We start from the raw sequence: 24,280 nt of genomic DNA, 5'->3' as shown, positions 1-24,280 counted from the left end.
TATATAAAAAGGAAGTTACTATGAGCATAATTATACCCTTTCCAGATTAAAATGTCCTCTAAAGTTTTGCTATTGGAAAACATTTTGTATTGCAGCCAGAAAAGACCCCCTAAAGTCTGTGGTAAGAAGCCTAAAATGTATTTAGGTTTATGAACCCAGCTTTTATTTCCCATATATGTAACAGCCTAGTGATGAGCACAACAAAGCTGTAGACATTGTACGTATCATTTTTCATTTATCAAAGCCATGTTGAGATCCATGAGATCATCGGCTTTATGGTGAAGGGGGGTTCTGCACCAGATGGGATCGAAAGGAATATCTTCTCATTTTAAGTCCAAGCTCTTCTTCTAAGGCTGGTCCCATCCTCCACCCGACCTAATATGTTAACCCCAATCTTGAATCCTAGGTTTAGTGCAGTCACCCGTTCAATAACTGTACTTCACTCTGACCTCAGCATGCCCTTAGCCAAAAACATGCAGTGTGGACATTTTACCCTTTTTTTTTTTAAGTTGACGTCAGTTGACTTAGCCCAAAATGGTTCTATACGGCATGTTTGTTTCCAAGCTTTGGGCTTTTAGGCCCCGTTTGATTTTTGAAGCTCCGAGTGCGGCTATTTGAGACTATCTCTTCATAAATGAAATTCATTTAAAATCTAAATGGCAGAATTTATCAAGAAATTTCTTGTAATTAGTTTTTTTGTGATTCCAACATTTCAGCTTTGTTTGAAATCAGTGATTCACAAAAAAAACGAGAAAAAAACAAAACAGTGTCATCTAAAATATGAGTTGCATGCACATTAATATGCCCCATTTACTTTGTTACTGCTAGTGTGTCTTCAGGAGTCACGTCATTTATAAATTGAGTCCATTTGTGTGTTTCTTAGTCAATATATAAATCCAGCAGTTATGTCAAGGTATCAGAGGATTGCCAGAAAACACTGGAGATCAAATAGCATAATGAAGACCTAAGAACTTAAGAACCCAGACAGGTCTGGACTACGGTTGTGGACATATTTAAAACAAGGTGAGGTTAGAAAACAAATGATCAAATATTAACTTATAGTCTAGTTGTTAAGCCTTTACTCGTTAGAGAGAAGAAACTGCAATCATACCACAGGGATGGGGATACCCATGCCAACTCTGGATAAACTACAGATATCCACTGCTCAGGTTGAAGAATCAGTTAACAACTCAGACCCTTTTGGAGTGGCATAGAAAAAGCTCATTAAAAAGAAGCCATAAGATGTCTACGTTGCCACCTTTCACTTGGAATCATGTGTTATGATCAGATGTCACAATAATGAAACCATCAGAAAAAAATCCATCCTCACAGCGACACCTGATGGAAGTGCTTCCATAACTGTGCCCATAAAGACAGGATAGCGTCTTTCTAAGATGGTCTTCAATAGGTAATTGAGATCTAGTCAGAGTTATCAGGAAGATGGATACTGCAGATTACAGAGCAACCTTTAAAGAAACATTGTTTGAGGCTACAAGAGACTTGAGACTGAAGTTCATTTCTTTACCGTCACACACACACATCCTAAAATAGACAAATACCCCTGCTGAAAAACAGACCATCAACTAATCCAATAGTCTAGACTGCCACTGGCTGCACTTTATGCACACTCTATACACAGCATACGTGTTTGTTATATATTTTCTACAAGAGTTTGTCATTTTTGTTTTGTGCCCTCTTGGCCAGGAGTCTCTGCAATACTCTTGTTATGTTTTCATTTTGACAGTGAGGATTCCTGATTCTTGATTCAGCAGAAGAGTTAATTCAAACATGCACCCAAAAATAAAATACAGTGCTTCAACACAAAGTATATCCATCCATGAATAAAGTTAAATTATTATTAATAATTACCCAGACAAAGTCTGGACCTAAATCCATCTTGGAATCTGAGGCTTGGCTTTAAATTCGCTGCTCGCAAATTTTCTCCATCCAATCTGACTGAAGTCTAAAGCTGCTAGAAACACTCTAAAAACTGATGTAAAAGGTGATGAAAAAGGAGGGCTGATTAGAAAAGGCCACACTTTCTTATTTGAAAAGAAAACAAGAATGCTCTCTCTTTTCCCTAGACATCATGCACCACTTAGTGTCGGTCTATCACATATTTCTAAATGGTACTCACCCTCAGGCAGTCATAGTCTTTATCTCAAGTCCCTGTCACTGTCATTTTGGGTCTTGGAGGCCTAAAAATAATTTGATTAACCAATCTATTTACAGCTATCAAAGTGAATTGCATAGCTGTTTTTATTTGACACAGCCATGCTTTTTTGTGCCAACAGACTTTGTATGGTACAATTCCTATTTCTTATTTCCTTTTGAACTTCTACAAGGCATATCGAGTGTGAATATATTTAGCAAAGTTTGTGTACACTTCCATCTTATAATTATGTTAATTGGATGCAGGTTGTTATCCTAGTTTTAAAGAAAGCGAGACACAACGTCATGGCCTAGAATACCCAGAGGACTCTGAGATGAATAAACAGACAGGGACATCATCTGACTCTTTTGGCTTTAGGGAGCATAGCCTCCAACTCTTATTCTCTTCATAGGATGTCAGCTGGTCTGACAAATTTAGTGTTTGATGTTACTCCCAAACCCTGAGGTGAGATCATCCACTAAGGAAAGAGATGACTGTGTAGCCTGATATGAAAAAAAAAGAAAACTAACACCTAGAAATGATGAATGAAGTTGAGTTTGCTTTAAAAGCTACACATAATGACTTTGAGTCTTAAGAGTTGTTTTCATGAACATTTTGTCAAACTATCTGAAAGCTTGAAGTTGACAGTCTCTGGGAGTTTGCTTCAACATAATCTCATAATAGGAAAATGACTTGGCACTCAAACATGTTAAACACCCCTGAGTGTATCTAATGCTGTATATTAGCACTGCCGAAGGAAGGCTCTTAAATCACTCCGCTTCTCATGTCAGAGAGCGTGTTTACATTAGGCTGAAGAAGTCTCTGAGTGGATTATTGCAGCTGTCGTAACTGTAGTCACCAGGTGGGAAAAAAGATCAACATTATTCTCTGTGAAGAGTTTGATTTGAGTGCATTCCAGCACATGCTAATAAGCTGGTGCTACTTTATAAACATTTTCAGATAATAAATGATGTCCTGCATTTGAAGAAATACAAGTGAATTATATCAGATTACATGGCTACCTAATGTGCAATTAAATACAATCAGTAGAGAGACAAAAAACAAACAAACCAGTATTTTCCGGGTGGTTACTTGCCAAAGCTGTTAATTTTAACTAGTAGTCTTGGAGTGACCCCAAGTAAACATAAGCATTGTTTTCTGAATCTATTTGCAGATATAAGCTGAGACCTACCCTGAAAGAAAAAAAACACCTTTGGCATTTAAAGCAACTGTTTTTAGTATTTACTTAATCATATTTATTTACTTTAAAACAATTGTTTTATGTCCTACCTTGCTAACAAGAAAAAAATTGTGTTAAAATAATTAAATATGATTAAGTAAATGCTAAAAACGGTTGTTTAATTTTTTTCAGTGTAAGAAGGGTTTGTTTGAGCTCTAAAATGTAAAGATATACCAAGAATCGTAGATTCCCTATAAACAATGATCCAAATATTCTATACCCTGTTTACTAAACCAGAAATTGAAGATACAGTGAACCCTCGCTATAACATGGTTCACCTTTCGCGGCCTCACTGCTTCATGGGTTTGCGTTGTGTCCTGCATGCTGATTGGCTAAACAGTCTCCACGCTTCTACTCTACCTGTGTGTCATTAAAGATTAGGGTTTAATATTTTAATATATGTGTCGATGTACGTAAAACTGCTTGCCAAATTTAAGTTTGCAAATTTTCTCCAAAATCCATAATACTGACTAATACTGACAAAACATTCTGCGCCAACAAAGGCACTTGCAGACGTGCCCAAAAGGCAGAGAAAGATGGTAGCTATCGCAGAAAATGTTAAACTTCTGGACATGCTAAAGGAGGCTAGAAGCTGTAGGTTGCTGTAGGTCGCCATTATGGAATTAATGAATCTTCCGTTCATTCCATAAAAAGAAGGAGGCAAAATGGCATAAGGACGACAGCAGCGATGCATTTTAATAAGGATGCAAAAAGGGTTACAGTTGTCTATAACAAGACCATGGTAATGATAGAGTCTGCATTAGCTTTGTGGATTAATGAATACAGAAAAAAGAAAAGAATAGAAGTTATAATGCTTTCATTTGGTGTGTTTTCATCTCTGTAAAGTTCATTTATCCAAACACTGGCTTGCTTTTTCTGCAAATATTTTGAAAATGTATAACGTTTGAGAGTCTCATTAGAGATGCATTATGGGGGTTCTTCCCTTGCCAATGTACATTTCCACCATTCCTTAATGTCTAACTAGTCAATTCTGATTTTGGTTGATTTCATATTTCATTTCAAGGAAAAGAAAATCAAAATTTTAACAGTTGACCAAAAAAAATAACTCGTCAGATCCAGAGTAAAAACTGGTGATTTAAAGGTTGCCTGTCTGGATGTTATTTGCTTAAAGAGCCTTTTTTTACAGTCCATTAGATTATTGCATTGACTTAAAAAGCATTATTGATTTTACTATTTAATTTTGCACTATTCCTTCTTCTATAAAATGGAATATAATTTATGCAGCAATAAACTGGACATTGCTCTGTGTATGGAAATGTAGAAATCATTAAACACATAAACAAAATCAAAGCAGATACAAGAAGAATTTATGTTTTCATGACAAATACTTAATGAAATGAAAAAAATAAATGGGAAATTCTGATAATCCTTGATACACTATCATATATCTGCATTCTTTTTTTAAGGATGTATAAACACACCACTGCAGTGTGTCTCTGACTTAAAGAGTAAATCCAAACTTACTTTCAAGGGGCGGGTTACCATCTGAAATGGACGATTAAGCAGCTCAAGCTTATGGCCTGTTCTGCTCAAAGTTTTTTTCTTATTTGTAATATTATTCTTTTCCCAGAACCAGATACTGACATTGGCCTATGGCCCTTAAATACTGTAGTTTTGAATAAAGCAACAAGATAACTATGTACCGACAGCAAAACAGATAGATAAATGGCATAAAGATAGAGAGCACATTGTTACACAAACATTAACACATTCTATTAACATTCACAAAGCTGGTACAAAGATTCTCTGTGCTGCTTAGGGATTCATTTAAATGCATTATACCAGAGTAATCAGTACTGCCTCGTGGGTCGACACAGGAGGGTTTGTAAATGTATTTTTAGAGAAGCCTGAAAAAGGATGTTTGTGTCTTTTATAGTGTGGGTAGAAGAACCACAGAAGGACAAACTTTTATTTATGCCAGTCTAAGCCAGCTGCTGCTTTGCTGATAAGACAAGTTATCCTTCTCTTTATGTCCTTGAAGTACGTATTTTCGTTTCAAAGGTTGTTCATGGGAGAACGCAGTAGTAAACTAGAGCTGAGTAAAATTTTGAAAGACGATTTTTTTAATGCTTACTTTAAGATTTTTTTATGTTTTAATTATAGGTCATATGGTTTTACTGAAAAACTTACCGGTATTTTAAAGTTGGTAAGAAAGAGGATGCTGAACCGATGCAGAAAATGTCAAAGCACTAAGACTAAATGTCTAAGCACTAATAAGATTTGCATGAGCTAAAAGAGGGCACCAGATGGAAGTCATTGGGTACAATCAGGAAGAAAAGTCTATTGTTTGTTCTAGTCTTAATGGGGACATGTGCAGTCTTCTAAAAACACTATGGAGCCCCTTAGGCAGTCGAGATTTACTCAGAGTTTTGATAGGACACTTTGTCTGCCTGCATTGGTTGTAATCTCAGAACTTTGTGATAGACCAACACAGAGTTGTGTGTGACTAAAGATGCAAAGAAATTGTTGCTCGGTTCCAAAGTGTTTTACAAATTGTGAAAGGTGTTTTGTACATTTAAGTTATGATATTATGGTTCCTTTGCTGCAGTCATCAGGCACATCTTTGGCACAACAAGGTACATCAAGTTTCAACTGCCTTTGCTGCAGTTGAAACTTGAGTTGTTGTTTTTTTTGTGTGTATATCTAACTTTTCAAATCCACAGACCAGAAATTGTGCCCAATTTCCTTTAGAAAGTAGCTGCAGCTTGGTCAGACTGGATTGAGCCTTGTTGAGGACACAAGATTATTCCTTGCTACAGATTCTTGATTCGGTTTAGCACTGGATTAGGGCTGGGTAATAAACCAAATTTTTACTGTTACCGTTATTCACTATGATAATTGGTGACAATTTTCTAATGTTGGTAAAAGAAAACACTCCCCTGACATTAGGGGAGTGTTGGCCTAGTGGGTTAGAGCTGTGCCTTTGTACTGTGAGAAGGTTGCAAGTATCCGGTCCGATTCCCACAGCCTTCACACTGGGTTCCTGAGCAAGGCACTTAATCCCAAAGCAATGAGGTAAATTCCTCCATTGTGAGATCAATAAAGTGCAATTATAAGGGGAGTGTCGGTGTGAAAAACACAGATTTGCCTTCACCAAGCCTCAGAAGGGTAAAATCTATGTACAATAAATAAACCTGTACATGAGATTATGTATTTTTTATTTTGTCTTTTGTTTTACGGGTATGATAACAATTTAAAATTTATAGCCCCTCCTGACGACCACCAGCCACCACTGATTTTATATATATATATATATATATATATATATATATATATATATATATATATATATATAAGTAATTGAGGCATAAACACCTGTGATGCTTCTTCAATAACAATTGAGGCATCAAACCATGTGCCTTCTTCTTACTGTCTGAAAGGTTACCAAACCCTTGGCCTTCTTTTCTACCACTTTTTCCAACTAATGACTGGCTTCATACTATTTCTGCCTGCCTTCTTGTTTCTCCTCCTCACTCTCCCTTCCCAGCGGGTTGGCAGCACATGCCTTATCCTCTGGAATTACAGGGCTGGTCTTGAATGGTAGGGTTGTTCCTTCTCTGCCCATCCAGCTTCTTCTCTGGCTCAACCCTATCAAAGGCCTAGAAACCGCACATCCTGCAACGCTGTCTTTTTGTGGTAGAGTTATGACTGCACAGCAACATTAGTAGGAAAGCTGAATGATGTGGATGATGCTATTCTTAGCTGTTTAGAAGATACATGAAAATCAAGAAGGAATTCCAGTTTTATGTGTTGGTCTTTCTTTTCGTCCTTATTTGCAAACTGCAGATGGAGGATCACAGGCAATTTTTAATTTAACACTGACATATGTCTGCTCTCTTCTTGAAATACTGTGCTTGCATTTGAAAAAACAAAAGAATACTTATGGTCTAACATTTAGTGCCCATAAATCATCGTAAAAGAGTTCTAGGATTTAGACCTTGGGGGGATGCAGGACTCTACTGCTAACCAGTTCCTTTTGTTTATTCCAGTTCTGCTGGTTATTCAATAGGTTAGTTCACTTGACCTTTGGTTGCACAGACCCAGTAATCTAAAAAATGTATCAACAACTGAATAGGTTTTCATGACAAATGTGTGGCTTAAAGAGATAAAAGATGCTCTATGTTGATACTGTTGTTTGTCACAGAATGGAGGATGTCTGTGCTTGTGTGGGTTTTGGTGTTTTACCTTTAACAAACTGAACTACAGGGGACAGAAAAATACACTGAAAATGTGATTTCTCCCTTCTACACTGCTTATCAGTCTTATAGTGAAGTAGATTTGTTTACAGACTGGAGACGTCAGACCCCTGAGTTTTCTGCTCTTGGATGTTGTCATGACAGGTGTGGGGTGTTTGCAAGGATGTTACAGCATCTAATATGCAGTTCAGAGAAGCCGCCTCATGAGAGATTTTTTTATGTTGTTTGTTCTTTCAAATCAAAACTGAAGCAAATCCAACTTTGAATGTGTTTTGGATATTCTCTCTTCTTGTTTTCCACATTACATTTGTTTGTCTCGACGTAGTGTATCCTCCATTTCTAAACTATTTCTGTAGGGCCTACTATCATGCTCTTTGAGCCTCTCTTGAAGTCAGATGTAGTATTTAATATTATGATGAAAGGTCTCATTACTGGTATTTGTTTTCATTAAATTCTAAATGACAAATATTTGTTTTTTAGGACCGAATACAAAAACAGCCCCTGGGTTGTTGTTTTTTAACCTTGCCTGCTTTATCTTACCTTTTTAAACATACTGGATTACTTATGCAGTGTTGATACCACACTGACTCTAATCTTAGCTTTCTGTGTTGAAGCTGGATTTTCCCTTTGCATTCATGTTAGGTTAAGTCTATATTGGAAAAAATGTTTTAATGTTTGTTACAGCTTGTTTTATTTGTGTTTAATCTCTCATGCCTCTGTAATTGACTTTTAGCTGGTCAACATTTTGTCCTCTCTGTCCAGTTAAGAGGATGTTTTTTGGGTAGGTTACAAACTGCATATCCTGTTGAAATTGCAATGAAGCACAATGATGTCACTTCTGATTAACAATTCAACCTCAAGGGAAAACAATTATTTTTCTATCTGCCTGGTCTAACATTCTGTTCCTTGTCATGTTATTGCCTAGTTTTATTTCATTTTGCAGGGCTAATAAAGCTTATATATTTAGAGATTTGTCTCTGCAGGCATACTGAACTTTCACGTGGTATTTTAATGAGTAATTTATCTCAAAGTTGACTTTTTTTTGCATTGAATCTGTATAAACTGGATCTATGAGTTGCTATTTCAATATTAGAGTGTATTTCTTTTCCTTTTTAAAGTGAGATATTATTACCTCCACCAAGGAGGTTATGTTTTTAAGAGAGTTTGGGTGTCCTTGTCATCTCATTGATAACATAGTGCAAAACACCAACTTGTATGCAATCCAGAAAGGGAAAGGAAATCTGACAGGAGATGAAATGCAGATATTTTTAGGGATCAACTTGATCATGGGGTACATTCGGTATTGAAGGGCAGGAATGTACGATTCAAGTAAGGATGGACTACGACTTGGAATGATTGGTAATGCCATGTCTGTGAACAGATATAAGCAAATCCTAAGATACCTCCACTTTGTGAAGAACTTTGCTTATCGCCCAGCAAACACATATAGGCTCTCCAGAATAAGATCCTTCCTAAGTACACTTCAGGAGACATTCCAGGCAGCAGCAGATCCTGAGGAAGTTCAGTCACTTCAGTCAGCTATGAGTGTCATTGGTTTTCTTTTTCAGTTCTAAACATTCTGCCTATATAGTGTACAAATGTAAACAAAATATGTTAAAATATTTTCCAAAAGCATAAAATCAAACAATGGTAGATCATCATTTTTTTTAAAATAAATCCATAATATTTTATATTGAGTTTTCAGGTGTGCATAGTCCACTCCATTGGACATATCTGAAACTTCATGAAACAACATTATTTTTGAAAGAAAAGAAAAAAAGTAAAAAATGCTTTTTCATGTCCTAAGAAAAAAAACCCTTGAGAAAAAAATCTTAATCAAGGCTTTCATAATTCATGCATCAGAGGGTTAAAGATGGTCTTTTGGCTTAAGATCTTGTGAACCTGAAGGCCAAAGGAGAATAGTAAGCTGTCATGCTCACAAAACCAGTTTGAGATTATTTTAGATGGCATGTTGTATTAACTTGCAGGAGGTAGCCATCAGACTAAAACACTGTTGACTTCATCTGTTCTTCTACATCTCTACATGAAGTTCATAAGAAAGGAATAGATTGTTTCTTAAAAAAAAAAAAAAAATCTCCTGCTGCAGATCGCATAACTTCCCTTCTATACTTTTAGCGTTTGCATTTCTCAACCTCTGCCAGCATATGTTACAGTTAACTTTCTTTGAATACAAGTAAATATCCTAACAGATGAAAGCCCGTGTGCATCCGTTCCAGATGTTTCTCATGTTACACCCTTCTCTGGCTCCACTGCCACATGGTATTCATAGTATTGTTACCCCAAACAAGCATCCCAACTGTAAAAGCTGCAAGCATGCCTAGCCAAGTTTATTGCCTGTGGTTAGTGTAGATGAGAGCGAGTCGCCGCTTTGACATAGGAGCTTAATCCCCTTTATCTCTCGCATCACTAACATCCTCAAACAAAAGCACAAAGGCATGCCAGATGCAAGGTGGGGTATCATTACTTTTCATTTGGGAAGGTAAAAATAGTTAAAACCTGTTCTTATTCTGCGCAGTAATCTTTTCTATTCTGACAGACTGGTGAGCTTTGCCCAGACTGGCTTTCAGGTTATGGATTAACTTCGTGTCTCTGTTTCACGCACAAGTGTAAGGACCGACAGCGGTCCATTTAGGGCAACAGACAGAGCAGCTGGGAATGCTTTGTAGATGAATTGGAAAAGTGGGTGAGGACTGGTCGAAAGGCTGAAAGGGATCAATCTATTTCTCACAGATTACTTCCTCTCTAAAGTTGAGAAACAGCCCTCCCCTTACACACACACACACACATATATATATATATATATATATATATATATATATATATATATATATATATATATATATATATATATATATATATATGAATACATATACATAACTTGGCTTGTTGTCTTTCACTATCCTTCTTTGAAGCCAGACACTAGCACTGCAAGGTCTGCTTTGGATATGTTTGTTGTTGTGATATTTATATACTGTGGTTTACCTGTTTCCAACAAGAAAAAAGTATTCAAATGCAAAGCAGACATCAGCACACACATCTTTGCTGGTTCTGTCAGATGTCCCGAGCTAACAGATTGGTGTCCAAATCAAGCAAAATGCCTCAATGTAAGCTTGCAGCTGAATAAACAGCTCTGTCTCTAAAATGTGCTTCCATCTCCTAACATTGTGAGTCTAAATCTGTTATTTGGTTTGGATGACACTGCTGGTCCTTACTGGCCACCGTAAACTCTGCCATGCTTGATTCATCTCTGCTGCTTGCTTTGGGCCTCTGTTGGGGCATGGCTTTAGCTGCTGTGACTCATAAGCAGAAGATCTCAGACTAATTGGTAGTGGTTGTTAGATTTAAGTAAATTTAATTTTATTGGTAAAAAAAACTTTGTAAAGGGGAGCTAACAAAGATTTTTTTTGGTGATTTTGAAGTGTAAGGATCCTAATTAAACATCCATAAATAGAAAAAGTGGGTGTGTGAAGTTTTACAAATCTCCATGTTTTGAATTTTTACTTTGAGGTATAGCAATAAGTATTGAATATGTATATAATCACTACAAAATGAAGTAAGGCTACTTAAGAAGAGCACCAAAACCCATTTCCTGTATAATTTACCTTAAATAACAGCCAGTAAAGTGCTGTAAAATTGTTTTCAATTGCTGGAAAAATAATGACAGTATATTATTGGGTACTGTTAACAGGTTTTGGCTGTATGTAAATTACAATAATGTATTGTCATTTTCTATTAGGAACAACCATTAATTGCATTTTCAGTTTAAAACATTATATTGTATTCCATTCAAATTACATTAATTGCCAGGCATTTAAAGCTGCCTTTAAATAAGTATTTTTACAATACAATATTTTATTGTAGAATGTTTTTATAATTGATCTTTGTTTATCAAATTGCTGATTAATAATAATAATCTGAACCGTATCATTAGATTATCTTCTGCTGTTAAATGAAACAGAAGTCAATGCTGCTAAACAAAACCTCTTTATTAAGATTTAATACAGTGAAATGTATTAAAGTTGAGGTGACCTCAACACAACTATCGTATTTGACTATAAGTTGCACTAGAATATAAGTCATAGGGACATTCCAGTATAAGTTTTTTAATGGGATTTATTTCTGCAACACATCTGATTACTCACAGCAGCCATGTCACTCGGGGTGACGAAAATTGGAAGGTGAAAAAGTGTAATATGCAAATACCAAATTTTTTTGGACCTTCTCCGTTGTCTTATTATCAGTAATGTTATTTTTAAAAAAATGTTCCATTCTGTGCTCTGATCGTGTCCAGAGTGCACTATGGGGCGCCCGCCATTGTGCAGGGCCCATGATGCATCCACATCCATTTCCAGTAGTCTTAGAGCGGCTCTGTGTTGTAAAATATTTTTATTACGGTAAATATGTTTTTGATAGAATGTATTTTTGGTATTGATAAATCATTATGACTCAAGCCATGTGTAAAATGTACTGAAAGTACTGTCAAAATCTGTTGTTGCTGAGCAAATGTTTACCCTTCCTAAGATGGTGGCGATCGGCGCTAGGCTTGCTCTAGAATGTGTTACGTCACCATGATGCCATCTATACTACTAGTATTTGACTGTAATATGTTTCCCTTACAGTCAGCACTGAGTGAAAACAAAAAATCCTGTAATTTCAATATGTACTATTTTAAACTTCTGCTTTTAGTTACTGTAATTATTGTTGACCCATAATGCATTGCGATATACAGTCATATCTTGTAAATACATACTGTGTTTTATATTGTAGAAATTACAGATATTGGTTACAGTGAGGTTTTACTTAACATTTTCTGAATGGCACAGAAATAAAAAAATACCTCCTGGCTTGATTCACTTTGAAGAATAAGAGTAATATGTTTCTGGTTCTGTAATATTTCAAGACAAAACCCATCAACAAAGCTTGCAGTATTCTGTCTATCTAATGTGGTTCTGTTTCAAGTGTTGCTGCTTCATATGCAAGCCCATCTCTCTGGTGAAGTTTGACTTCTTTACTAATTTATTTCACTGAAAAAAGATGAGGCAATTTCACTGATGTGGTGATATGACCTAGGGTTATCTGCCTAACATATTAAAACTAGTTTTGTTTTCACAGGAGAAGAGTCTGATAACTTAAAGATCTGCTTTCCATCCCACTTTAAAAAAGTCTAAGAACTACTAGTAACTGCAGTTTGGGAGTGAAGTGCTGCTAGGGCAAATTTCCGTTGGAGCGTTTCTGTAAACTATTGACTGAGGAATGTGAGTACATATTGATATGAAATGATATAGATTTTGTTTCTCCAAAGACTTTTGAATTTACAGATTTTTTTATTTCATTTACGATAGTATGATACTGTGCGTTGCTCAACCACATCCAATCCCAAAAATGTATAGCATCTAGGGCTGCAACTAACAATTATTTTGCAAATTGATTAATCTGTACATTATTTTTTCAATTTAATCGAATTATAATCCGATAGAAAAAGGTTCCTTATTTTGCGAAATTAAACTAGGTGAAACTCAAACTTTCCAACTTGAGGAGTTCTTGACAGGGCATATTGACAGACGAAGATTTTTTAATCTTTGATGCAAAATTATTACATATTTTCTTTTCTTAACGATTAGTCTGATTAATTGTTTCGGCCCTAATAGAATCTGATTAAATAATTAATTTATGTGCTTCAATAAAATATACAATCTTGTTATAAATTTTACTTAGGGCAGCCATATATACGGACAGTTTGTCCATTATTTACCTTTTGCAGTGATAGTGTTTAGTGATATTTATTCTTTTTTGTATTCAGCCTCCAGCAGAGGTGAATAAAACCTCCCTAACTCCAAAACCTGAGGTCAGCAGCCCTCTTGTATTTTCACTCTTGGGCCTTTGCTGCTATTTCAGGTTCTTCTGATGTTACGTGTAAATCCAGCCCTGTTAGTTGAAACGGAAACCAGCTAGTAGAAGCTCTAGGACCTCTCTGACAGCTTAGTGTATTTTGTGTCTGTAGGACGATGGCTGTTAAGTGTAAATGTACTGCAAACTACTGTAATCACAGAAATGAGGCAAAGAATCACAAACATTAGACTTGCACATAAAACACCTGCAAATGAGACAGACTGCAAAAGAGGAATGCTGCTATCACAACAAAAAGAGAGCAGTAAAGCCTGAATGCACTGAAAAGACAAAACCTGCTACAAGCACATAAATTATGCTATTACACAAACACACAAAACACATGCTAAGGGAAAGTGCTGCAAGTAGCAAAATCAGCAGCGAGTTAGGAAAAGCTGCAAATTGAGTTTAAATAGCAGATGTGCTTCAGACCACTAGGGGCAGTTTATCTGAAGTGTTAAAAAAATTTTAAAGGACTTTTTTTAAAATTATTCCATCCAAAAGTACTCTGGCCTTCCGTTTATCATTATGCCAGATGTACGATTAATTAAATCATGTTTATTGTCTGGATCCATATTATCTGATGATCATCCCCCCTAGTGGTCTGGAGCACAAAGCTCATACAAGCAGACAAACTAGAACAGATTCATGTTGCATTGTGCACATAAAGCTGGAGCAACACCAGTAGGAAGTGTTCTGCAATTGATAATTTTCTTTATTTTTTGTATAACAATTTTCTTCACAAACTAAAAACAGTGTTGAGGTTAAGCAGTCAGATTTAAGGACTTAGTTTTCATAGATAAAATCCTATTAAACAGGAATTCAGCCCCAGAGCTTTTTTTTCCCAGTATCCTTCTGGAAATGTTTTGGATTTCTCCCAAATCATCCAAACATGGACAGAGAGCAGAACATGTTTTGTACTTCCATAATGACTGATGTGCTCTAATGTTGTAGGCTGAATTGATTTTAATCCAGTAAACAGAAACCCTTCAGGGCCTCCATGTTGAAAATCAAAACTCTAGACAACATTTTGCATACAGAATCTGCGAGATACATATTTAAAAAATTGTCTCACTGTTAAGTTGGATATATTTTAGTTCAAGGGATTAAATAATGGTCGGTGTTACTCTCTAAAACTCAGATAATTTGTTTTTACAGCAGTTAGTTTTTCACAGAGATGGCTGACACAAATGGTCAGTCTCCATTCAGCTTCGTAAGCACTTTTAGGACGAAAGAGGAGACCTGACACACTGCAAAAATGATCTAGAAATAAGTAAACATTTCTTAAATTAGGTGTATTGCCCTTAATTTAAGCAGGTCATTATGATGATCTGTGAAATAAATAAGTATTTTTACTCTTAAAATAATATAATTTAATAATATGCACTTGAAATAAGACAATTCAATTGTTTTCCTTGTCTTAAAAGTGAATTGTCTTTTTCCATTGGCAAAGTGTCTCATTTACCTCCTTAATTCAAGAACAAGTGCACTTATATTAAGAGAAAACGACTTATGTAGATTTAAACTTTTTCCAGTGTAGCAAACAGAACTTCAAATATGTTATTAATTATTTCTATTAACAGCCATGTGTGTCATCTGCTCTTTGACATCCAATAGAAAAAACAGGTTTAAACCCCTCCAAAAAATCTACACTGTCACCAAGTCCATGTTTTTTTATTATTAAGATGGATTTGTTGTTGAAATGTTAGACATTCTTCTGCACCAATGTGTGACTATGACTACAAAAAGCTTGAAGTTTTGAAGATTGACTGTTTCAAGCAAATAAAGGGGGGCATAAGCCCCATAGAGTAGTGAGGCCTCCACATGTGTCTGCCATGCATGTTAGCTCAGAATGGCAGGAATGCAGTATGTGATAGGAGACAAAAACAGAACGGTGATTTTAGGCTTAGACCTACTTTGGATTATTGTGGTCATATTTTTCAGTGTAACGAATGATCTGTGTTTCAGATTCGGTTTCCTTTTGTTTGGTTTTTAAGAAGCCTGTCAGGTACCTGACATCAGTCATAGCATGGGGCTCACAGGAAGACTCACTGTGATCAAAGGGAGATGCTTGACAGGGTTCAAATTCCAAAGCAAGCTTCTTTTCAGATATTTGCCTGTGGGATTAAATGATTTTCTCCCTCTCTTGCATGATTCTTTCAGGTCATAATTTCGGTTTATGCTTACAGAGATGGATACATATGAGAAAGTTTTGGAACCTTTGGAAAAACGATTAAGATCAGATTTCTGTTCTTTTATTTTATTTTACTGGATTTAGTAAATAATGAAAAGCAACTCTCTGCTCTGTACTGCATGGACCTTGTTGTCATACATATGCAATTTTTTTACTTTGTTTTGTTCATTTTAAGGGTTACATTTTTTTTTTCACTCCATTTAAATCCTTTATAAATAGTTGGCTGAACTATTTATATGGTTTTGCTGAGGCGCTAAGATTAGCACCTCTGTAAAAACATGTTTTTGGTGCTTTGGTTTTTGTCACATGAACGATTATTTCTCATGCATTTTTACATCTACGGATCATGTTAGATTTTCCGAAAATACATTTAAAAATTTTTTTTTGTACAACTATGCATGAATAAAAAAGGACATTTAAATCTGACAGAATAATTTAAAAAAATCAGAGCTGAAATTTTTTTTCCATCCATCCATCCGTTTATTTTCAGATACGCTTAATCCCAAGTGGGGTCACAAGGGTACACCCTGGACAGGTCGCCAGTCCCACACATGCTCAGGGATAACATGCAAACTCCATGCAGAAAGACCCCGGGCCAGGAATCAAACCCAGAACCTTATTGCTGCAAGGCAGCAGTGCTACCCACTGCAACACTGAGCAGCCTGCAGTTCTTTTTACCTGAACCATAATTAAATTTTTTTAACGATATCACACTTTTGTATTTGATTTTCCTAATTTACCATAAGCATGTATGTTCCGCTTCATAGTTTCATTGCTCTCATGACCTAGAAATCTTACTTACAGTATCCCTTGTCAGTGCTTATTGCTATTTACATGCATTAATGTAAGTGTTAGCTGAAATTATCTCTTCCTTTGGTATTACTGCCACCTAAGGTGCTGGAGTTAGAAACTCAGTGTCTTACTCTTGTTGTATTTAATGTGACTGTAAAGGAATGCCTCAGCCCTTTCAAAATTGCATGTAATTAAATGTTTTATCATATTGCAATTGCAATGAATAGCCCAACCCTAAAAACATGTTGGCTATTGTGTAAATAATTTGAAAATTGCAAATGAAAATAATTGTAAATGACAAAATATTTCCGCTTTTTTCCATGTGTGGGGTCAGCATTTGGAAAGCAGTTTTTAAAATAAAGCAAACATCATCCAGATGTTGAAGAAAGACTAACATTGAGAAAAATTTTATTTTTTTACTGCAGTCATAGTCTTTGAATAGTTTAGTTGTCTGCGACACACATTGTTTTCCAGACAAGGCCAGACTTGTATTTTCCCATGATCGGTGGTTTCCTTCTAACGGTAATTTACTGATTTACCAGCTACACCTCCCACTGGCAATGTATGAGTTGGAAAAAAAAGTGATTAAATTAGTTTTCCTGTTCAGTCATGAGTGTAATTGTGTCAAATGATCCGATAGTCGTTTTTCTATTTGTCTCATACAGCTTTATTTTTATACTCATCTTTCTCTTTGAATACAGGAGCAGGATCACTCGTCTGCATCAAACTCGACTCTCTTGACATATATAAAATACCTTCCAAGGATGTTTTATGTTTTTAATGAGTGCAGTTGATGATATGGCAATGTGGAATTACAATTTATCATAATTCATTGAAGGCATGATTTCTTTTTTGCTTCACATTGAACAATCTCTCTTATAACTGAACAAAATAAAGAGATTTCTGTTATTTTGCATGGATATGATTTTTTATTAAACCCAAATGAGGACGTGGCATCTGAAGCTTGGTCTAAACAATGGCATCCCTAACCATTCCACTATTGATAATTGTGAACTTTTTTTTTTTTTTAGTAAAGATACAAAGCAAAGACTTAAAACTGTAAAATCTTGTGTGCCGCGGTGTCAGTTGCAACATCTATAATTTTATGCATGAGTCTGATTGCAAGAACTTGTCAAATTAGAACCAGAATTTCAACTTTTACAAGCTCAGTCAAGACAAACTGAATTTAATCTAAGATCCAGCAAGTATTTCTCAAGCCTTGTTGAATGTTCTGCGCTGGGAAGCGTATGCACTAAATGCGATAAACTGATGTAACCTGATAAGTTATCTGCAGAAATGTTAACTTCTAGAAACTGTAACTTCCTAAATGTCTCTTCCTCCAATACTTGTATGTATTTATTTTACTTTAAATTTTACTTTCTTGTTTAAACATTTTTTTGGCAGAGGGAGGGGCTTTGGATGCTTTTTCTCTTTTCATTTGTGAAGAATGGTGTAAAAGCTCACATTAGCTGCCTAGTTTTATTCCGAAAGGGATATTAAAGGGTCAAACTGAAGGAGAGTGAAGATTAAATGGTCCACAGTTTGGAGCTAATTCTCCTCTTGTCTTTGTGCAGACAGTTAAAAAGTGCTCTGAGTGACATTTTTAAGCTCATTATTTTCATGGGTTGTGTATTTTTTTTTTTTTTTGACTTCTAGAAGTTACTTGAAGCCAAAGTTTACTCCAAAGCTTTATCATAGAAAAGTTTTTTTTTTTTTTTTTTTTTGGTTGTAAAATATCTCATATCCAGACCTTTTTATTAAAAGCAAAGAGAATAAATGTTTTAAGCTTCTTGTTTCATGAAGAAAAACAATTAAATTTATTATAAATGCATCTAGTACATCTCATTTTGAAAAATGGCTTTGTGTTGAAATGTTTGAAACCTTTTGGCTTACATTTAAAGGGGAGATTACCTGCTTCCATTACATTCCACTTGGCTCTAAATAACCTCATTAATCTGTTTCCGCTGTTTGAGACGTATGAGTGAGACCGTTTTCCTTTAGGAGAAATCAATTATACAGCGGCTGGACAGGATGGAGCATGTAGAGGAAACAATGTGTGTGTGCTGGAACCCAGCTTACCTGTTGAACAGGAAAGCTTTTGGCACAATTCCCTAGAAAACAGAAAAGTTGGATGGTAAATTTTATCACATGCAGTCTGTTGAGGTGTGATCTGCCCCTCTGCTTTTTTTGGAGGAGATGTAGAGCGTTGATCTATGTGATAGCTGCATAAAAAGATAGCATTTTGTTGCTTTTTAAACTCCCCATGATGAGAAACAGGAGAAAAGGATTCCATATCTGGCAGGAGTTATTCCAGCTTTAATGAAACACCTGGGAACATTTTTGTCAACCCTGTCAACCTCTTTAAAAGCATTAAAAAGACTCATAACTGAGAGATAATTGGATGCTTTGACCCAATCAGCCCTAGCTCCATGTGTAACTACTGTGTATAAACTACTGGGAATGCAGATCATTTGTCCATCTTCTCCAGGCTGATACAGAAAGATGTTAAGGGATTTTTTTTTTATAAAACTGAACTACAACACTTAAGTTATTTTATGACTTACCTTTTAAATCATTGAAACAAATTTTATGCAATTGGTTACTTTCAAATGTGAATCAGATCATTTTTGAACAACTGAAAACATACTTCTCTCCTTGCCCTATGTGTTCTCATGATCATGTTTGTCATGTGTTTGTGTGTTTTCAGAGATCAGGACCCAGCTTGTGGAGCAGCAGAAATGTCTCGACCAGCAGACGGAGATGCGCGTGCAGCTGCTGCAGGACCTTCAGGACTTTTTCAGAAAGAAAGCTGAAATCGAGATGGAGTACTCCAGAAACCTGGAAAAACTGGCAGAGCGCTTCATGGCGAAGACTCGCAGCACCAAGGACCACCAGCAGTACAAGTAGGAAGATGCTACCTTTCTTGTGGTTTTTGGTCTTGATTGGTTGCTGTTAAAGTCAAAGAAACTATAATGTAGTTTTATACAGTTTTTTACCATTTATTGTCAAAGTTGTCTATATAGTAATATATCTGGTAATGGTGCCTTGTTAAATCATTAATAGTGCGTTAATGAGTTATTTAATTGTTCATCTATATCCCAAATTAATGTCTTGAAAATAAGTCACTAAACAACTTTTAATTTAATGTCATCCTAATGCCATCCTAAACTTGTTTGTATAATAGACAATTACTAACTGTGGCTTAAATAAATTTAACTGTTTTTTTAGTTTCTTTACATATTCATATTCATACGCTGGCAAATACATCTGCCTTTTTAGCTGCACATGTTGGGTATACACATTGCTGCATTTATTTATGACTCATGCATCCAAACCCTCTGAAACTTTTGCTGACACCTAAAAAAGGAAATGAAGCCAAACTGTATGATGGGGAAATCGAAGGAGTTTTAATACTGTAAGCTTTTTAAAATATTACACATCAAGGCCTTGTTGTTGCCCCATTGCTAGCTAATGTGTGGCATGCAGTTCACCAAAACGGATCTTTATATATTCAAGAAAAGGCTACTTCTTGGTACATCGTGAAATGTAAAAAGTTCAGAGACGTTTTAAAGTATCTCTCTGAATTTTTTTTTGTTCCCAAAGACTAGATTTATTTTTTGTTTTTCTTGTTTACTCTATTGCCAAATCATCTTGATCTTAAATCCAAATCAGACAAATAATGAAATAAGCGAAAGCCTCCAATATATTCAGCATATTTATTTAAATCTCTGGACTCCTCATTATTAGAGAATTGACATACATACTTTTTTTATAGCTGGGTAAAACATCGTAATATATATTGACATTGCAATATCGGGATAATATCCTATTGTGACCCAAGTATCGTGGCCCATATTGTATCACAACGCACATGCAAATACTCCCCTCTTATATAAAGACATGTTTCCCCTTATACTCCTTTGTGTCTTCCGTTTTAGTGCCATAGGATGATACATTGCCTGATGTAAATATCACTCTGGGATCTCCTTCCTACACATTTAGCCCTAAAAATACACAATGTTATAAGCTGTTAAGGATAGAAATGAAACAGCATCAGCACCAAAGTTTCCCCTCAATAACTATACAGACTTAAACAAGAGAACAAGCAGCAATTTTGTTTGTGCTAATGAAGTTTCACTTTAGCCTGGGTGACATTCCGAACTTAGTCCCGCCCACAACGGTTAAGGTCGGGAAGTTCGAATTCTGACTAGAATTGAGTAGGACTACGTCAGGCTAGTTTCACTCACCTCAGGATGCTTGAAGTTTAACCTGACTGGGCTGATTGCACTCACTTCTGACACCACGTATCTTAGGGATTGTAAATTTGAGATCATACTTGCAGACATTTCTGATCCATAATTATCAGTGCTCTGATGTTGACTGCTGAAAATTCTAAATAGTTTCTGCCAGCTCTCTGGTAGCTGGCTGCAAACTGTGGAAAAGATTTCCTGAACTAAGGCGGGCTGGTCTCATGATACGAAAAATAATGAGACATGTCCCTGCTCAGGAAATCTATTCAAGGTTTAGCAGTTTTTCAGTTTAATCCGTTTAAAGAATAATTATTAATTCCCCCCAAAAAGTAATAATTATATAGATGTAAATACATTAAATAGTTCATAAGAAATAAGGAAAATGAAAATACTGACAGGTGAATTCCTAATTGCTTCACCCACTGTATGCAATTGAACCTCTGCACATGCAAAGGTAAGCAAAGCCCATCCTGACATAGCTGTGCACTTTTAATTCCACCCCCTCAATCCCAGTTTGCAGCCATTATTCACAACAAGATTACATTTGAAGAAGCACAAGTTCCTTAACTTTTAGGAACTGTTTGGCAAAAACAATTAATTTCATCATGTTTGCCCATATGGCAGTTTTTGCTATGCCAATTTACAATTCAACATAGGCAAACAAAGTAATATGAAATACGATGCTAATGGTTATTTGCAGAATTTTCCCAGACTGTTAAAGCTAAGGGAATAAAAACATTTTCTCGATTTCTCTTTACCTTTTTTACGCACCATTGCACATGCATTACTGTCAAACTCTAATTTTTTTCTGTTATTTTTAGTATTTTCTACATAAGCATGGGGAATGGATATCTCATGGAAAAAGCATACATTAGCATATTGTTTAAACTAAGAGCAATGAACAAACGTATAACCCACATTGTCTGTAAATAGCTCCCACTGTCCATTTGAAGCATGGATTGCTTTAGCAGCTGTGTTTAAACCCACGTGAATTACTTGCATAGAGACTGAGGTTTTTTCATTGTGTGATGTACAGTCTGGTCATTTCGTCTGCAAGGTCCACATTTGGCTTCAGGCTTTGAGCCCATTTCTGTTATAAAAATATGACATTGGAAATAAAATTTAAAAACCTTCGTGCAAAGTTTTAAATCATCATTTTTTTTTTTTTACACTCACATAAGCATGTAGACAGTAAGGCCTTTGTGTTCTCAGGCTTAGTTTTGATTGGGCATATTTTTTTGTGTGTAAAAAGGGTGTTTTTGTTTTTCTGCTGCCTCCATAATTCCAAGCCAGTTTTTATAGGGTTTGCACAGTAAAGTGGCAAAATGTTAAAAAAAAAAAAAAAAGGCAGGGATGGAGGTTTCTTCCCAATTGTGTTTTTGTTTCCAGGATTCTTACATGTTTAGTTCTGCAAGAAATTTGTAATTTCAAATTTACTGGAAAGTTTTTTTTTTTTTTTTGGTGAATATTTTGCCTTAAGCAGCCCAAATCCAGCAACAACCGTGAGGTGGGGTTCAATATCTATAAACCAGGGTGCTTTGGACACGATGCAGTGTTTCAACACTGTTGTTGCTTTGCAAGTTTTTTTTTCCCAATAGTTATTTATTCATTTAGATTATATACACTTAATAAATTAAATAAATTCTCAATTTGTGTCGCTGTATGTATTCTCATAAAGATTTCTCCTTATGTAGCCTGCTGGATATAGTAAGTTGAATTTTCAGTGGAACTTTCCAAGTTCTCCAGAATATGATTCATTACCAGGACTTTCTTCCTGTTTCTTCCACTTGTCCAGAAGAAACTGGACCCTGTAAAAACAGAAGCTACAGTAAAACTGCACCTTTGTTTGAGGTTGCGGTTATGTAACTTAACTGATCTTAAGATGACCTGTCGAAATGTTTGTTTTTTCCTTTCCTATAAAACTGCAGGGATTTTCTTTATTTGCATTCGGCACAGTTCATTTAGACAGTAGTTGAAATCAAATACTTCTCTTTACAGAGCCCCTGTGAGCCTCCTCCTACTGGCATTTGTTTGTACGTTGAATTGGTCACAGAGAGAACCACAGGTGGAGGTTGATGCTGCACCTCTCCTGCTACAATTTCTCTTAACAAACCATGTTACTGGTGATGCTTCATAAACATCCACTCGTTGTTTCTTCCTAATGGCCTGCAAGAATCGTTGCTTGGGTTTATTTGTGTCTACAATGACAAAAACTGTTTTGTACTATTGGAATATAGAATAAAAATGCGTATGTTATTACAAAGAGCTCAAACATCTTTCTCACATGGCTTTGAGCTCAGAAAAATATTTTCACACAGTTGGAGTTCAGTCCCTCATCCTCCTCTGGGGTGAAATTAAGGTTGTGTGACTGTCAGAAATCACAGGCTTGCTGACATTTGACAGTTACTGCAATGACTTATTGCTGCAGAGGAATTCATTGTGGTTCTAGGATGTCCTCTCCTGCACCACTAAAATCTTAAAAAAAGAGGGTTAAACGGGTAAGTTGTGAAAAAACTTTAGATAAAAAAAAATGTTCATGTATTTGGAAAAAGATTATCAAGCTCAGTTGAGGTATTTCTCAGCCAGGCTTTGCACATCTAGAGACTACATTCTTTGTGTCTCAATCTTTGCAAAACAGCTGCAGCTCATTCAGATTGATTGGAGAGAGTCTGGTAATATTAAATGAGTGAAAAAACATTTATTTTTTCATAGCAATGTGTACAACATTGCAATCGTAAGTGTTGTTTTCTTTGTTTCGTTATTTCGTTGACACTCCATTTTTTCATGACGACAATGAGTACTGACAACCTTAACATGGATCTTTCATGACGAAAACATGACGACTCATGGTTGTGAGTTTTTGTTGATGAGACAAGACTAAATAAAAACGTTAGTGGTTGGTCTGTCAGACATTTAAATTGCACCATTGTGCTGTAAACTGTTAGTCAAGCTAAGCAGTATCAGCTGTTCTGCTGCGTCTTGTTTGGTCATGCTGTCCACCGCGCGAGCAGCGATGCACATTCTAAATGACGGCAGATAGACCATGGCAGCAGCGGATGGGGTCAAAGTAGGCTGGAATGGTCTGATGCTGCGCACTCAACTATGACAAGCTCTGCTGTTCTAGTTGTACTTGTGCAGAAAATGCATTTTTGTGGAAAAAAAATATGGAGTCTCCTTCAACCCAAAAAATTAAGGGTATGCCGTTTGCAGCCGTTACGTGAGGTAAGATTTTAATACTGGCATTTTTGCTTTATATAGGCAAGAACTGTCAGTCTGGTAAATAATCTGATTGTTATTCGAAATGGTAAAGGTTTACTGTTTTATGAAGTTAACCTTTCTCTTTTTTAGTTTTAGTCGACTAAAACCGACTAAAATGTGACTAAAACTAATTATAGTTTTTGTCCTGAAGACAAAAACCAAGACTAAATCTAAGATGGCTGTCAAAAACAACACTGTCGCCAAAAGATTGCCTATATACAATATTTGCATCTACCTGTCAATAATATAGAAAGTCTATTCGATGGACTT

General features: G+C 35.8%; 1 protein-coding gene across 3 annotated transcripts in view; it reads left to right on the top strand.

The window, feature by feature from the left end:
- LOC107082476 (SLIT-ROBO Rho GTPase-activating protein 1-like) overlaps positions 1-24,280 on the top strand; it is a 113,163-nt gene that overhangs the window by 19,936 nt on the left and 68,947 nt on the right. For all 3 annotated transcript variants that reach the window (XM_015371169.1, XM_015371170.1, XM_015371171.1), the window contains exon 2: positions 19,210-19,405. In XM_015371169.1, the coding sequence (XP_015226655.1) occupies positions 19,210-19,405 (196 nt within the window). The remainder of the gene's footprint in view (positions 1-19,209; positions 19,406-24,280) is intronic.

Source organism: Cyprinodon variegatus, unplaced genomic scaffold (assembly GCF_000732505.1).
Source record: "Cyprinodon variegatus isolate N-32 unplaced genomic scaffold, C_variegatus-1.0 Scaffold54, whole genome shotgun sequence".
Lineage (NCBI taxonomy): Eukaryota > Metazoa > Chordata > Actinopteri > Cyprinodontiformes > Cyprinodontidae > Cyprinodon > Cyprinodon variegatus.
This window is presented reverse-complemented; position numbering and strand designations above follow the sequence as displayed.